General features: G+C 31.1%; 1 protein-coding gene across 1 annotated transcript in view; it reads right to left on the minus strand.

Annotated features, from left to right (window-relative positions):
* The window catches only part of LOC108686996 (outer dense fiber protein 3-like), a gene marked incomplete at its 5' end in the record, with an annotated part of 19443 nt that extends 3009 nt beyond the window's left edge, over positions 1-16434 (minus strand). The window contains 2 exons of the mRNA XM_018192552.1: positions 11156-11352; positions 16418-16434. Of these exons, the coding sequence (XP_018048041.1) occupies positions 11156-11352; positions 16418-16434 (214 nt within the window). The remainder of the gene's footprint in view (positions 1-11155; positions 11353-16417) is intronic.
* Positions 16435-17782: the final 1348 nt, after the last annotated feature.

Genomic DNA, 17782 nt, shown 5'->3' on the forward strand with positions numbered 1-17782 from the left:
TGGGATAACTGTGAAATTTAGATTAATAGTGAGAATTATAGGTAGTCATAAATTTACTTTTTGAGGATTTTTAATAATGTATATGGCCTTTTTTATTAAAATACGTATTTATTTATTTCATGTTTGACTACCTAAGATCCATGTTGAAGCCCCGGTCAATAGTTTTAGCTGGCGTATTATTAAAAATAGGAAGGTATGGGTTAATTAGATTAACAGAGATATATTATAAAGTTGGAGTTAGATATGGTTATATTATTTTTAGAGTAAGAATTATTGAGAGAATTATTGTGGGAATTTTGTGTTAGTTCAGGTTTATATAAAAAGAATAGCTTATTCATCCGTTCATATAAAATTAATGTTATGTAAGTTAATAACTTTTTATAAAGTAGGAATATTAGTATGTAATGATAATTTCTCATTGTGTTCTTCAGGGATATTTTATATATTAGGTGTACAACTTTGCTTCCGCCGTTTTCCTATAGATGGCTTTAACAGTAAGTGTTGGTCGAAATAAATAGATCATAGACGTCATACAATAAACTTGGGCATCTGTCAACATAACCCCATAGAAACATTAGTCGATTTGTGTCTGCATAAAGTTATTCTCGATTGAAAATGTCAGTTTACGAGCCAAATTCTCGTCATTTGCGGGAAGTTTTAATTTTTTGCTTCAATATGAAGAAATATGCGGCTGAGGCTCATCGAATGCTCTCAAATACTTATAGTATCAAATACTATGTGAGGCCGCTATTAGTGAAAGAACGTGTCGTGAGTGGTTTCAACGCTTCAAGAACGGTGATTTTGTCCAAGGTCATGCTCTGTATTTGGTGGGACTAGCTCGGCGTAGTGTATTATGAACTGTTAAAACCGACTGAAACAATCACAGGCGATCGGTATCGAACGCAATTGATGCATTTGAGCCGAGCATTGAAAGACAAACGGCCGCAATACAACGAGAGACACGATAAAGTGATTTTGCAGCATGACAATGCTCGACCTCATGTTGCGAAAGTGGTCAAGACATACTTGGAAACGTTGAAATGGGAAATTCTATCCCACCCGCCATATTCTCCAGACGTTGCTCTCTCTGACTATCACTTGTTTCGATCAATGGCACATGGCCTGGCTGACCAGCACTTCCGGTCTTATGAAGAAGTAAAAAATTGGATCGATTCGTGGATAGCCTCAAAAGATGACCAGTTTTTTCGACGCGGGATTCGTACGCTACCCGAAAGATGGGAGAAAGTAGTGGCCAGCGATGGACAATACTTTGAATCATAAATGTATAACCAGTTTTTTACAATAAAGCCTCGAATTTCGGAAAAAAAACGGCGGAAGCAAAGTTGTATACCTAATAATAGAATAACTCACAAATCTTTTTAATTGCATTTCAAAACTGATCGTAGGAAATACAAACGATTTAAAATAATAATTTTTACAATGGGAGGATTTATCCGGTCATACATTCGCATGTCAAATAGTAGTTGCGAGTCAGCTGCGCTGCTAAGCGCTTCCCCCTCCAATTTGACTCATCGGCCGATTTCAGGGAGTCAGTCATCGCGATATAGGCCTTACTCCCCATAATAAACTATAGGAAACTTCGATTTTTTTTTCTTTGTTACACTACGTCGTACTATTGGAAACTTGGAGTTTTTCTTCTTTGCTATTACGTTATGTGTAGAAAAATTTTTTCAGAATTTTTTAGTACATTTTCTCATGTTGATAAAAATAATTACCAATAAGAAAATACAGGATTAAAAAGTTGAAAAAAAAATTCTGAAAAAATTCTTAGAGGAGCCTCTGAGAGGAATATTCCTCTGAGAAGAATTAATAAGATTTGTCTCTTGCCGTTTTTCTGTAAAGTTGATAGTACTTGAGTAAAAAATGATTGAAAATCAATATTCAGCGATTTTTAGTAATTTCTTATTAACTATTGCGAAAATTGTAAAATGATATAAGGCTTTTCGACTTCCGTTCAGTTCTCTACATGAGCACAAAATATTTGGTGGTAATTTTGGGACACCTTATACATCCTCCATTAAAAAAAAATTGTAATGTTCAGCTAACGCTAAATATTCATAGAAAATTCGATTCGTACTATCAATATATTAGGTAGTAAAAAGAAATCATTATTTTTGCATGAAAAAATAATGGATTTCTTTTTACTAATATACCAAAATACCTAATATACCAAATATTCCGAAACAATAAATGAATATATATAGAATCATAGAATGTGCAAATGTCGATGAAATGTTCAAAATTGTATGAATTGTATATTCCACGAAAATCCTTGTATATTTCACGAAAATCGCGAACGAGTAGTACACATCTTCGCTGACAGAAGGTCGCGCGAAGAGTAAACAAGAATCACCTGAGAGAGAACATAAGGAAGCACATTTATCTTGAAGTGAGCCCCAAAATTGGGTTCCAAAGTGGAAATACATTAAATGTGTTTTCCAAAGTAAATTTTTTTTTTTTAATTGATTTACGGACAACCTGATTCGGAAATTTTGAAAAAATTAAAATTTTGCAGAAAATATTTGTATATTATGAAAATATTTCTCAAAATATATAATGACATATGTTATAAATGAAATTTTTAACTGACATTTCGAATGTTTCTTTTATATACTGTAAATATTCGGAATATTTTAGAGTACTCTTGGAATGTTTTTTTTTGGAAGGGGGGAGGGGATTTTAGAAATATTTTATGAATATTTTAAGAATATTTAACGTTTGCTGGGTACGTCATGGTGACGTGCAAATGTTCGCTTTATTATAAATGTACCATAATGTTACAGCAATATCATGTGATGTGTGATTGTTTTGTAACATATGTTATTTTGTTATAATCACAATGACATTATATTTATTTCTTCCTAATTATTGTGACTCTATTGTGACATGAATATAATCTTTTGCTATGAGGATAATTATATAAATTTCTTATGTATTATGTTGTGACATGACAATTTTTGACCGTCACTGTCGTGGATCATCGAGCGGGGAGATCTTCCCAGCAAAGAGCGAGCGCGCAAGCGGACGCGCGTTCGAACGTGCGCTAATCATTTCTTTAATTAATTTATTTGTGAGAACTTTTTTTTTAATTAATCTTACATTTAGATTTAAAATTACTCGGTAGCTGAATTGTTGTTTTATAACTTGTCGTCTTACATCATTGGAAGAAGAAAGACTACTACGCAGAGAAGGACGAAGATGAGATAATAGGCTGAGAGCTGCACTCGGGGATCCGAGAATAAGATCTCTATTCTTAGGCTATGTGTGTTTGCTTACGCATACACAATCGATACATACATAACCTAAGAATAGAGACGTTATTCTTTGAGATTATGCTCTGACAATAATAGGAAGACGTAAATTATTATTAAAACTGCACGAAGAATAGAGCATTCTTCATGTATGACAAACTTGGTATGACCTACCATTGCGAGAACATTGTCGTGGAACGAAATCTAGAAAACGACATCTAAATCGAACTAATTCAAATGATTACTTTTGACGACACTTTTTAATGGCCTCGTCCATATAAGTTCGGTTCCTTGGTTTTTATCCTCCATGTGTATATCCTTATACCGTGATATTATTTTTGTTTAACATTAGATTTGTTTTTTATTGCTGTATTCTGATGCAATAAGTTGAAATGAAACAAACGTATATTTGTTTCACTTCAACTTATTGCATTATATGCACCAGTTCAAAAAGTGCACAATACAAAACAGACCTATTGGGTGAACACAAGAATAAAATGATTCGTGGAAGCACTAGAGTGATGTTTTTGAATGCAGCTTAATTATAAAATCCGTGCTAGAGATTCGTTTCGATTTGCGCCGACCTAATCTATTCTGGGTATCAATTATGTATCTTTTTTCTTAGGGTGAAAATGTGAAAATTTTTTGTATGTATGTGTGTATATATACATGTACAGCCGGTCACAGAAAGATTGCAACACAAACTTTTTCTCTAGAGCGAAAACATGAAAAGTGAAAAATGTTATGTATGTATACAGCCGGTCACAGAAAGGTTGCAAAACTTTTTTTTCGATTTCCCATGGTTTCGAAATGCAGCCTATTCACCAAGCGATTGATTCTTATTTGTGGATCCATGAATAAGAACCAATCGCTCGATGAGCAAGCAGCATTCCAAAACTCATGGGAAATCTTCCAAAAATAATAAAGGTCGTTTAAACGAGTTTTATTTTTGGAAGGTTTCCCAAGCTTTCCTGGATAAAGCTAAATATTTTTTCATAAATCTACAGACTTTTTAAATGATAATCGCACCTTTTATCTATTCATGGTCAATTTTGGCCATTTTTACACTCCCTCCTTTAAGAAAGCTTTAAGTACAAGATTTGACTATGAATACGGGCATTAGGGTCCGTATAAAAAAATCTTTGAGGGCCATGCCCTCAAAATAGCAAATAAAAGTAGTAAGGATATATTTTTAATGCTTACAGTTTATACTTTCGTATTTAGAAGTTAGTTTCATAATCGTAAATTGGGACAAACGTGTTTGTCTTATCTTGGTTTAAATGTTGCGTCATCCCCAATTATTAAACCTGCTGGGCTTTTTTCTTATGCAGCACAGAATTTGCAATAATATCGTTGCAAAATCTTTGCAATATTGCTGTAACATGTAATGTTGCTGCAATGTTGCAGAAGTGTTGCTGCAAATTTTGTGCAACTTTGTGCTATAGGTTATTTTGATTTTACATTTCGTTTCTATTACTCTCCCACCGACGTCTCTTGTTTTGTAAATGCGCGAAACACATTTGATACTAGTAGTATTGTTGCTTGAAACTATGTTTTCATTTGAAATTTTTATTAAACAGATTGTATATTTCTTCATAACTATATATTATTTCTTTATAATTATATAGGGTCTTTCAATAGGGATGCTCGAAATTTGTTAGATCATAGTAGCCATGTTGTTAAAGTGACATCTGTCGAATTGGTTGTGAATTGTTTAGTAGTGTATGGCAAATCATCATGGAAGATCATAGTGTTTAGCAATGTGTGTAAATCAAAATTTTATTATCAAAATCAATACTCCGTTCGAGAAACATTCCGCGCATTACGTGATTTTTATCTTCGCTACAACCGTCCTGCCGAATCGACTATTCGACGTTTGGTGAAATTTTGAGTCAACCGGTTCGATAAATAATCAGCCAACACCAGTACGCTGAAACGCAAGGTCTGCTGAAAACATTGCTGCTGTGCATGAGAGTGTACGGAAAAATTCGAGGCGATCAATTTCTCGTCGTTCACAAGAACTTGGCCTTTCTGCGACTTCAATTTGGCGAATTTTGCGTCGGGACTTGGGTCTGCACCCCTATAAAATTCAATTGACCCAGATAAATTTAAGGTAAACGACCATAGACAACGCCATGTGTTCGCTGATTGAGTTCTGGAGCAGTTGGAAGTTAACCCAAATTTCGACAAACAAATCATCTTTAGCGATGAGGCCCATTTTTGGATGGATATATGAACAAGCAAAATTGTCGAATTTGGGACGATACCAATCCACGCGAGATACACCAGCTCCAAATGTATCCCGAGAAAGTCACTGTTTGGTGCGGATTTTGATCTGGCGGAATCATCGGTCCGTCTTCTTCAAAACGAAGCGGGCGTTGCCATAACTGTCAATGGCGAGCGCTACAGATCGATGATAAGCAACTTCTTGTGGCCTAAAATGGATGATATGGATATCGATAACATGTGGTTCCAACAGATTGGCGCTACGTGCCACACACCGCATGTCACGATGGACATTCTGCACGAGCGATTTGACGGCATAGTTATCTCGCGCGGTGGCGACATGAATTGGTCACCGAGATTATGTGATTTAATGCCTTTAGACTTCTTCCTTTGGGGGTTATTTTAAATAGCAGGTTTATACGAATAAACCGCAAACAATTGATGCTCTCAAAGTCAACAAACGCCATCCAGCAAATTCAGCCAGATTTATGCGAGAAAGTCATCGAAAATTGGACCGCCCGAATACGTGTCACCAAGCGAAGTCGCGGCGGACATTTGAGCGACGTTATATTCCATACTTAATGCCATAAAGTATTCTTCCAAATAAAAAAAAAATTGAGTGGATATCTCACACACAACTTGTTTTATTTACATTTAAAAATCGAGCGTTCTTATTGAAAGACCCTATATAATAACATTTTCTTATGATTATAATATGAAATACATTAATAATAATGTTTTGCATTATTTCATGTCCACAAGTTTTTCAATAAGCCATTTCCTTGTGATTCATACATAGTGAGGACAAATTAATAAGCCAATCGAAAACATGGACCGATGGCCAGACTCTATTTTTCTAGGGACCTAGATTGTCAGCGTTAATAGGAAATTTTTGTAATAATGTGAATCCAAATACGGTGAAGTCGCTAAAGCCATGTTATTCTTTTTTTAATTAATTATTAAAAAGGAGATAACGTTATATTGTTAGATGAATCAGTCAGAAGCATGCGCGTCCAATGTAGCTAGAAATTGGTCACTAGTAAATAGGAGATCATTAGTCATCTATGTAAAATTTTTTCAAAAATGTTGAAAATTTTAATATATTTATTTTAATATATTTAATATATATAATATATTTAATATATTTTTCATATTTTACATGTATACATGTATAGAAATATATATATTTATATATATGTATATATATGTAAAGTATGTAAAATATATTAAAGTTTTCAACATTTTCAATCCTGAGCGAATAATGATCTCCTATTTACTAGTGGCCGGTACGTTACTAAAGCTACATTGGATGCTCATATATCTGAAACTCAACCGTCTAACACTGAGATAACGTGACTTTAACTTGGAGCTTTAGACAACAGCGCATTGATGCAGAGTGCTGATTAGTGAAAAGCCAGTTAGAATTAAAATTTACTTCCATTGTTCATCAATCAGCGTTCGGTGTCAAAGTGCTGTTGCCGATCCGATATGAGGATTCAGCGTTCACCATATTTGGATAAAAAATATTGCAGCAATATTACAAAATATTGTAATTTTAATATTTTGTAAAAAATGTTGCAATATACCTATTGTTACAATATTACAATTTAGTAAATAAGTATGCGGCCCCGCCATGAGAGGGATATGTTTCTCCTAAGGAAAAAGAATCCTATAAGAAGGAGTACGCAAATGGAGTTAGCAAGTCTTCTGGAGATTCTTAACTTTTTCGAGACTTGTTCGGATTCCCACCTAGATATTCTCTAGCTATCATTTCATCCTTGTTTAACGTTCGATAAATAACAAGGATGAAGTATAATTCCTAAGTGGCACTCGGGAATCTGAACATAGCCTTGGATGTGCTTTCTAAACGAATATTTTTTTATCATAACTTTATCATATGTATTTTAGAATTTGATGCTAAACAATAATATGCAATAATTAGCAATTAATAAAACTAAAAAAGAATAATTATTGAAATATTACTTAATGTTACTGAAATATTGCATAATAATCTATTTTCACATACAAAAATACACATGCCGTACCATTTGAGTAAACCTAAGGGGTCGCTATGCTTGTCCTAATGTGTTGAATTTTTAACTTAAAATGTCATTTGTTACCGTTATTTGTTAGACTTCGTTTTTTGATCGGTAACAAATCATGACATTTTAGTTTAAAATTCGACACGTTAGGAGTATTAAGACTAGTTATGGCATGTATATTTTTGTATTTTTGTATGTTTCGCAGTTTTAGTGAAAATAGGTAGTGTCCAAAAAAACAGCCGGTAACAAATTTTTTTTTTCATTAAAAAAGTTATCACTTTAGCTTAGTTCAGTAACCCCTTTAACCCATAGAAACGATATAGCATCTACTTTCCGATTGGTTTTTTTGACGTAAACTATCACTAGAAACAAATATAGTTAGCAGATAACATATTAAGAAAAAAGTAAAAAAATTTTTACAACTTCAATCACACGTTATCAATTTTAAAACCATGGAGGGAAGTCTTACTTTCCTTCATCTTTACCTAATAAATGATGAATTAATGATGGTTTCAAGCGATAACAAATAAAGATTTTTGTGTCATCACCTCTCAGACTATTATATTCTTTTCTTAGAATTTTTTATAAGGGAGTTTCAGGATTTAATGAACAAACTATGGGAGCATATTATACAAGTGTATTCTACAAAAATAAGAAAAAAATATTATATGAAGTTTAACTAGAAAAATGCTTTTATTACAAAGTTATAAACAAATTTGAAACAGAACATGAAATAGAAAACAATGAATTTTACATTGCACAAAAAATAAATGTGTACATTTCATGGAAAGGTTGAATGTGTTAATTTCGTATGTATTCACATCATATTTACTTTAAACGACATGTGGCTGTATTCATAGTCAGATCTTGTACTTAAGGCTTCCTTAAATTTATCTTTAGATACTCAAAAGTTATAGTAAAATAATTCGTAGAGCATCTGAAGATAAATTTAAAGAAACCTTAAGTATAAAGTGATTATGAATACGGCCATATGTCATTTAAAGATAGTAAATATGATGTGAATACATACGAAATTAACACATTCGACCTTTCCATACATGAAATATACACTGTCATTTTCTACAATGCAAAATCCGTTGTTTAAATATAAGGCCTAACTATGAATACGGGCAATAGACAATAAGGAACTGATTAGATGGAAATTACACTCAAAGATGGATTGATTGAGAGGTCCGATCCTCTGGCCTTCAGGATCGCCAGATTTAATGTCTTGATTTTTCCTTATATGAAACTTTAAAAGATAAGGTTTATAGTACAAAGGTGACTTCGCGTAAAGATTTAATATAGCATAGAAGATTAAAGCAATATTGCTGCAATGTTACAATATTATAGATTGTAATGTAACATTGCAGAGATATTACAGAAATATAAATTAACAATATGCCTGCAAAATGTTAGTAATATGCTTGTAATATTCCTCAACAAATATTGCAAAACTGTAATTCTTTAATTGTTACAATAATAATAATATAAAAATATAAGTTTTTACAATATTTATGTAGTACAGTCTTTTAGTTTAATAGTTTTTATGATATAATAATTAATATAATTTATTTTATATTTTATATTTAAATAAAAAATTTATTGTTTTATTATTGATTTATTATTTAATGGCTATTTCATTAGCTAAGTTATATTTTAATATATATTTATTTTAAATATTTATTTTATATTTGAAATCAAAAGATTGTATAAGTTTGGATACAATCAATGCATCATTATCGGATAAGATTTTAAGCAATTAAGCTGCTGAAAACGATTTATCGAAATATTATGTGATGATATATTTATACCTGAACGCAAGAATAAACTAGCGCTCGAACTTTATTGATAAATTTCATACCGTCATTTTTTAATCGATTTCAATTGACTCGGAATGGTTTCGAATTAAAAAGAATCATTACGATTAACTTAATCCATGATAAACTTATCAAGCGACTGTATTATTATATTAATATGAATAATATATTTGTAGTTGTTCGGGGTACATACATGCTTTATCCTTAAGAATAAATTTATCCTTCAGAATTAATACTATATATTTATTGGAATATTTTATGATATTATCATAAAAAATTGCTTTTGGAAAGTACATATCACTAGAAATGCAATTTGTAGAAAAATTTAGTGAGATATATGTATAGAAATAGTTTTCATTTTAGAGTCTTCGTAAAAAATTTATCTAAATACATTACATTGCAATATTGCTGGAATTTTTGTTGCATTATAACGAAAAGCGGACATCTTAACATTGTTGGAATTTTGCAACAATGATTCAGCAATGTGTCGCAACTACCATGCAATATTACAATGTTTCAGTGAAATCATTCTGCAATGTTTCTGCAATCTTTCTGTGCTGTATGAGAATGCAATGAATTAATAATTCAGTTACAAGAAGCAACAAAATTTTCAGGAAATTCATACTGTAATAAGTTCCATATTATATCGATGTCAAGCTATTGCTGCGCAAGGATGACATTTCGAAATGCGTTATTATTAAGTGTGGGAAAAAGTTCGTGGCGTTTTTCCCGTTAGATGACATTAAAAAAACGCCATGAATTTTTTCCTACACCTAATATTAATTCTATTAATATTTTGCACAATGGAAAATCTATTATTTTCTGTTTTACACTTCAATATTTGTTTGTAAGTTTGTAATAAAGCATTTCTAGCTAAATTTCATATAAGATTTTTTCTTATTCCCACTTGTATGTAGAATATGCTTTTGCAGTTTGTCTATTAAATCCTAAAACACCCTGTATATTTTGAAATATTCTAAAATTTTTCATTCTATAATTTCTAAAGAAATATCGGAAACTTTTTCAAAGAACTACATGAAACACATTTCTAAAGTGCTAATAAAGTTTATATCCTTTCTGGAATTCTTTATATGTATATGCGTGAATTCTGAAATATTTTACAATTCTTTTTTACATTTCTTATTTATAATTTTATATATAATTTCACCATTTCATAGTTTCTAATAAAATCTTATAAAGGATCCTGTACAAAATATATGACCATGAAATGGATTCCAGCTAATTTGGCTGAATTTGTAATATGTTGTAGTTCTGATCAACAGTCCCCATGGGCACAAAATAAAATAATGAACAGTTTTTGTACATCAAATTCTGTCAAAACAGATTTGTGTCCAAATTGTGTGTGGAGATTTTTTTCACGATCAGAGCTACAACATATTACAAATTCAGTCATTAGTCAGAACCCATTTTCCGTATATTTTGTGCGGGATCTTTTATAAGATTTTATCAGAAACTATGAAATAGTGAAATTATATGTAAAATTGAGAAATTTTAAAATTGTAAAATATTTCAGAATTCACACATATATAAAGAATTCCAGAAAGGATATAAACTTTATTAGTACTTTAGAAATGTGTTCCAATTTGTATTTAAAAAAATCTAAAAAATTTTCTAAAAACTTACAAAGTTATTCAAATTTTGAAAAATTCAGAAGTTTACAAAAAAATTCTAAAAAAATTGTATAAAAATTCTAAAAAAAAAGTTACCTCGGATATTATAACAATATTTTATACAATCAGAGTATGATTTGATTTAAATGATCAAATTTTTTTACCACGATGTTTTAAGGTATGTCCAAAGGTAAATCCCTTGGGTCTATGTTCTTTGATCATGTACTTCGGTCTTGGACTTTTTGCCACTTCGAAGATGACACGACGACCTCCAAACGTATATGCTGGGTTTCGATATCTTGAAATACAATGATCTTTGTGACCGACAAGTGTCTTAAGACGATATTTAGGCCCTGGAGCTGTAAAATACATAATAAATTATGTATTAATAATTCTTATAAAATGGTTTTTGAATGTAAATACATCAAAAAGCAATAATGGCTATGACACATACTACTAAATTATTTATATAGTGTTATAATAATGTTTAATGTTTATAATAATGTTATAATAATGTTATAATAATGTTTATTTTTATCATGAGATTTAGTACTTTATTGGAATATTATATAAAGTTTGTTATATATGTTTGTTTTCACCTCCATATAATATCTTTATTTAAATTAGATGTGATGAATGCGTACTGATAAAGTGACATGTTATGGTGTTCTTTGCCTCTAACGTTTTTTTTTCATTTTTAGCAGTTCTGCGCTCCTTTTTTAATGGCATTTTTTTACTTGTATATTTGAAAATTTTATTTATGTATCATATATTACACATGTCATATTACTATAATTTTAATTCCATTCCAACGAAAAAACAATTGCTCATATAAATCATCTTAAAGCCCATGATGCAAGTAGACATGTGCCCGTATTCATAGTCAATCCTTGTACTTAAGGCTTCCTCAGGCTAGATAGCAGCCAACGAATTCGTAGAGTATCTAAAGATAAATTTAAGGAAACCTTAAATATAAGGCCTGACTATGAATACGAGTAATAATGTGTGTTTCTGCGCATATTTAGCTGCAACCAATCAGAGCTTAACATTTTTTCACCATTTTTTGGTGGATTTTGTCAATCAAAGAGATTTTATATATATATATAACAGGCAAAGCATAAGGTGTAAGTGGAAATGTTAGACAGTACAAAAGGAAAAAATACGGGATGGTCAAAGAGAATGGAGCGGATTCACCGAAAACCACCATGTTTAGTACACCGTTGAAGTGAATAGGAGATATAATAGGAACATACGATGCGCACACTAGTATTGTACTGCACTAGTATGTGGATGACATATGTATATACATACACACACATTCACATTTGCGAAAATGCACATGGCGGAATCCATCAGAGAAAAGTATCACTATCTGTTCTATTCTCCCTTGATTTTCTCTGGGGATGGCCATCTTTATTTTTATCTAATGTTGAGCCGCGCATAGAACTTTGAAAACTAAAAGAGGCGATATATTGCTCTCCTGAAATCTCCTCACCTAACAGTCAAAATCAACAGTGCGATTAAACAAGGATGGCCATCTTTAAAGTATCTATTATATAATAAAAGCCATATTTATAGTTAGAACTTATTCTTAAGAATAAGTTCACTTTAAGCATAGTCTTAAGATGCCCTTTAGGACTGCGTTCCAAAACTCTCTGAAGAAAATTTTACTCGAAATATATAGTACAAGTAACGTATACTAGCATATAGAGTAAAATCTTTTTCGAAGAGGAAGTTTTGGAACATAGTCTAGATTCATAGTCAAAAAAGAAGGCAGGATTTAAGTAACTCAAAGCAAGTACTCATAGCATACCTTGTTCAAAATTATTTTATTTGAGCTACATTCCAAAACTTCCTCTCTGAGGAAAATTTACTTGAAATATGTGTAACGTATACTATAGCATAGAGAGTAAAATCTTTCTCGAAAAGGGAGTTTTGGAATGTAGCCTTGGAAAAGTCTGAATGTGATTCATGAACACATCTAAGCATTTAATTGAGGCTAAAGTCCCATGAGATGTATTTATCGCGTATGGCGCGTAAGCAAAGAAGTAATCCGCTGTTGTGATTCGCGTTTTACTGATTATTGATTGGTTACGCGATACGCGGTTACGCGATAAATCTTATGGGACTGCAACTTGAGGCTATCTTGTTCATCATGAATTCATAGTTATTTTAAGATAGCCTTATTTCACGCATATATTGATAAACACGACGATCTTCGCGGAGATGTGTGCAAAAATGGAAGTAAGAATTACAACCTTCAATGATCTTGATTTTGATAAATTTTATCTATCAGATCATGATCCTAAACAAAATTCAAGAAGTTTTCGTCCATTCGACACTTCGGATAATGTTAATGCCAATGGTACTGTAATTTTCAAGTCTTATAACTCGAAAAGTACTTAATGAAAAAATATTTAGTTTATTATAGTGTTTTGCAAAACTCTTAAGGTAAGCTACAAGAACATGTAAAATGAGAGATTCCATTTAAAAAATTCATTCAAAGTGACTTTATCCTGACCTTGTCCTTAATAAAGCCACCCAAGGTCAAACCAATGGTACCATCTTATGTCCCCCTCGAAGTAAAACTTTTATTGGAAATATTTTCCTGTATCTTTTATATTTTACAAGATATTTCGATGCAAAAGTCGAAATGGAACACTCTGTATATGTATAAAAAATTTAAGTTATTTTTACTAGAGTGTAACCTTGACAAACATAGAATATAAGGAAGAACAATATATAATTGAAGGTGTGATATATAATATCATTGAAAGCATTGATGTTCATAAAAAATTATAATGATAGATAACGTAATATTTCATTTAATTTTATTGAAGCATTTCTAGTTTTCTATTTACAACATTTGTACAATCATCTTCCTTTTTTCTTGACTGCTCTCATTAAAATATTCTATCTGATTTAAATCTTCTATTTCATTATTTTCATTATTTTCAATCTGATCATTCTCTTCCTCTATCTCATTAAAGTAATTGTCATTACCTTCTTCCATTATAATAAAATTATGTAAAATGCAATATTTAATTAAATTATGCAAATGCATAATTAATTAAATCTAAGTTCTACATTTCTAAATATTTTTAGATAAAATAACTTTTCTTTTCCTTTTAGTAAGGCGTAAGTCATTTCTATCTTCAATCGAATAGAGCTTAACTTTTTATTATATCGTATTTGTTCTTGTGTTAAATGACCATTATCTTTAAATGGTATCATTAAAAAGGGACTTAATGGATAAGCGCTACCCTGATTAAATGATATTTTGCTGGAATTAAATTGTAATACATAATGTTTTGAAAGAGAGCTATTTCGGAAAACGGGGACATCATGAACTCTTCCTGGCACACCTATATATACATCTATAATTAATTTTTTGTTATTGCATACGCCTTGCAAAATAACACTATGAAAACTTTTTCTATTGTAATAATCCACTGAATTGTTATGTGGCTGCTATTATTTAAATATGGCAACCATCGATCGCACCAATTACTCCTGGTATTCCTTGAGAGCGATCTTGGAAGTCCTGCAAAAGAGAATTAGTCTAATATTTAAGTTGTAACCTAATATTTTATATCTTTTTTTTAGATGATATTCATATGGACCCACAGTACAATACAATTAGTGTTAAACAAATACGCAAAAAGAAAAATTAAATTTTGAATTTGGAATCCGAACATTAAAAAAAAATCATTATGGATCGAAATGAATTTACCAAATATAGTTATATAATAAATATCGAAGTCCTAGAAAATTTTAGAGACATGAAAAAACTTATTTAAAGATACATGATAATAATAAGATAAGTAGTACTGGAGGAAGTGCAATTTCATGGGAATATTATGATACCTTTTATAATATATTTGACAGCAATAAATCTGTTGCCATGAATAATGTACTGAGCAGTATGACAGAAAACAATGAAGTAATGAATCCAGATAGACAGAAATTGTCATTTCTTAGTCGAACGATTTTGAGTCTTGGAATTTAGTGGATAAAAAAATGCAGTTATCACATCATATAGTTCTGATGGAAAAAAGACTACTATTCGTGTTACATGTAAAATTTTAATATGTTTATCAGTATTATTAAGATCTTTTTAAATTGCCCTCAAGCATCAAATTATTATACTAATATTATATACATAATTCTATCGGGATTTTAAAATCCGACAAATCAATTCGCGCAATTTTTAATACATGTGCGGTACTGAATTTTTTAAGCACTTAAGATCCAGCTTCGACCATGTAAAGCATTTATTTCTTATTAGTTATTTATATATATAATATTATATATATAAGATTCTTTTATAGATAAGAAAACAAAGATAATATCGGCAAAAGAAACTATGATGAATTTAAAAAAGACTTTACAAGTTGAGAAAAACAAATTACGAGAAGCCAAAAAATACGTAAATCAATTAAAAAATTGGTACAGTTACAAATAGTAAAACGTAATAATATATTGTATTAATACATCTATCACAGAAAATTCCAAACAATCCAATAGACAATAGATTCCGGCAAAATCATTAACAGACGCAAAAGTAACACCAAGCAGGTCCTGCACAAGATCATTGATTATAGCGATGGGCAAAATATTACAGAAGTATTTCATTAAAATAAAGAAAAAAAAGGAAAGAAATAAAGATTAAAGATCTAACATGCAAAATGTTTTTTATAATTCTATTTTTGTACTTGCATATTGTTTATGTAATGATAAATATTTATTTTTTGTTTATACCTTATTTAGATATTGTTCATTACATTTTTGTGTATGCATTTTGCGTGTATGCAATTATTTTAATATATATAATTTCAATTCCATTTAAATATCAAGTTATATTTGTTTAAATTAGACTTGTAACATAAAGTACAATACTTATGTAATTATTATTTTATTTATATACACATGGAGATGTAAATATACATAAAAATATTACTCCAATATTTAGTTGATCATAATTTTATTTAAATACAATATTTTATATACTTTGTCTATCCATGATTACTTACTTTTGAAATAATATGGATTTCTGCCTCATTTGGCCACTTGACATATGTGCCCAACAATGAAGATAATGTTCTAATTACATTTGCATAATAGTGTACTGTACCAGGAACTATGTCAAACCTATCTCCAACTGCCAAAAATAATTCTGCTTTTGCTAATATCCAAACTGTCAATGCTACTTGTTTTTATAACAGAATAACATAATATTCTTTTTCATTCATATGCTGTCCAATAATGTTCACAAGCTGCTATAAATTATAAATTAACATCAATATAATTATAGTACAAATAAGTTTCCGCCGTTTTTTATAAAAAATTAAGTATTTATTGTGAAAGAACGGTACATAATGTTTTATTCAAAGTAATGGCCATCGCTAGCCACTACTTTTTCCCATCTTTCTGGTAGCATGTGGATACCGCGTCGGAAGAACGCTTCATGTATTGAGTCTATCCAATCATCGATACAATTTTTAGTATCTTCATATGATGTAAAGTGCTGTTCTCTGAACATGCGTCATCGATCGGAACAAGTGGTAGTCGGAAGGAGCAATGTCTGGAGAATACGGTGGATGGCGTAGAACTTCCCATTTGAGTATTTCTAAGTAGGTTTTGACCGCCGCAACTGTGGTCGAGCATTATCATGCAGGAGAATAATTTTGTCATGCCTGGAGTAGTAGTGGGCGCGTTTTTCCTTGAGTGCTCGGCTCAATCTCATCAATTGTTCGGTAGAGAGCCCCAGTAATGGGCTCGTTCGGTTTGAGCAACTCATAATACACGACACCAAGCTAATCCCATCAAATACACAACATGAGTTTTTTTCCATGAATATTGGCTGTCGATGTTGAAGCATGGCCAAGTCCCCATGATTTCTTCTTCTTTGGGTTATCGTAGTGGATCCATTTTTCATCATCAGTGACTATACGATACAAAAAACTCTTTCGTTTATGCCTGGCAAGCAGCATTTCACATGTGAAAAATCAACGTTCAACGTTTCTCGACTTCAGTTCATATGGAACCCAATTTCCTTGCTTTTGAATCATTCCCAACGATTTCAAACGATATGAAATTGTTTGTTGAGTCACTCCTAATGTAAGTGCAAGTTCTTTTTGCGTTTGGCACGAATCTTCATCCAATTATGCTTCCAATTCCGCGTCTTCGTACACTTTCGGCCTTCCGCTATGTTCTTTGTCTTCGACGTCAAATTCACCATTCTTAAACTTTTGAAATCACTCACAACTTCTCTCACTTAAGGCAGCATCACCATATGCTTCTACAAGCAATCTACGAGCTTCAGCTGCAGATTTCTTCAAATTAAAGAAGTAAATCAAAAGTTCCCGCAAATGACGCTTATTCGGCTCAAAACTCGACATTTTCGTACAAAAAAAAATATATGATGCTGATACAAAATCGCTAATATTTCAAGGTTATGATGTTGCCGGATGTCTTACGATGTCGTTTTACATCAAACAATTTTAACTATAGTTTATTAATGGCGCCGTCTTTTGTAAACGGCGGAAACTTATTTGTACTCCCAATATATATATATATAATTATTATAGTTATTAAATAATAACTATAAAAAATATATTTTTTTGTAGCTTTTAGGGGATATAATAACAATACCACAATCAACAATTTCACGAATTGTATTTAGAGTGTCCACTTTATTAGCTAGCTACATTAATCAATATATAAAAATGTCGTTATCACAAGAATCATGTTTTAAAAATAAACGATTATTTAAGGAACTTGGATATGAT

This window comes from Atta colombica, unplaced genomic scaffold (genome assembly GCF_001594045.1).
Source record: "Atta colombica isolate Treedump-2 unplaced genomic scaffold, Acol1.0 scaffold101, whole genome shotgun sequence".
Classification (NCBI taxonomy): domain Eukaryota; kingdom Metazoa; phylum Arthropoda; class Insecta; order Hymenoptera; family Formicidae; genus Atta; species Atta colombica.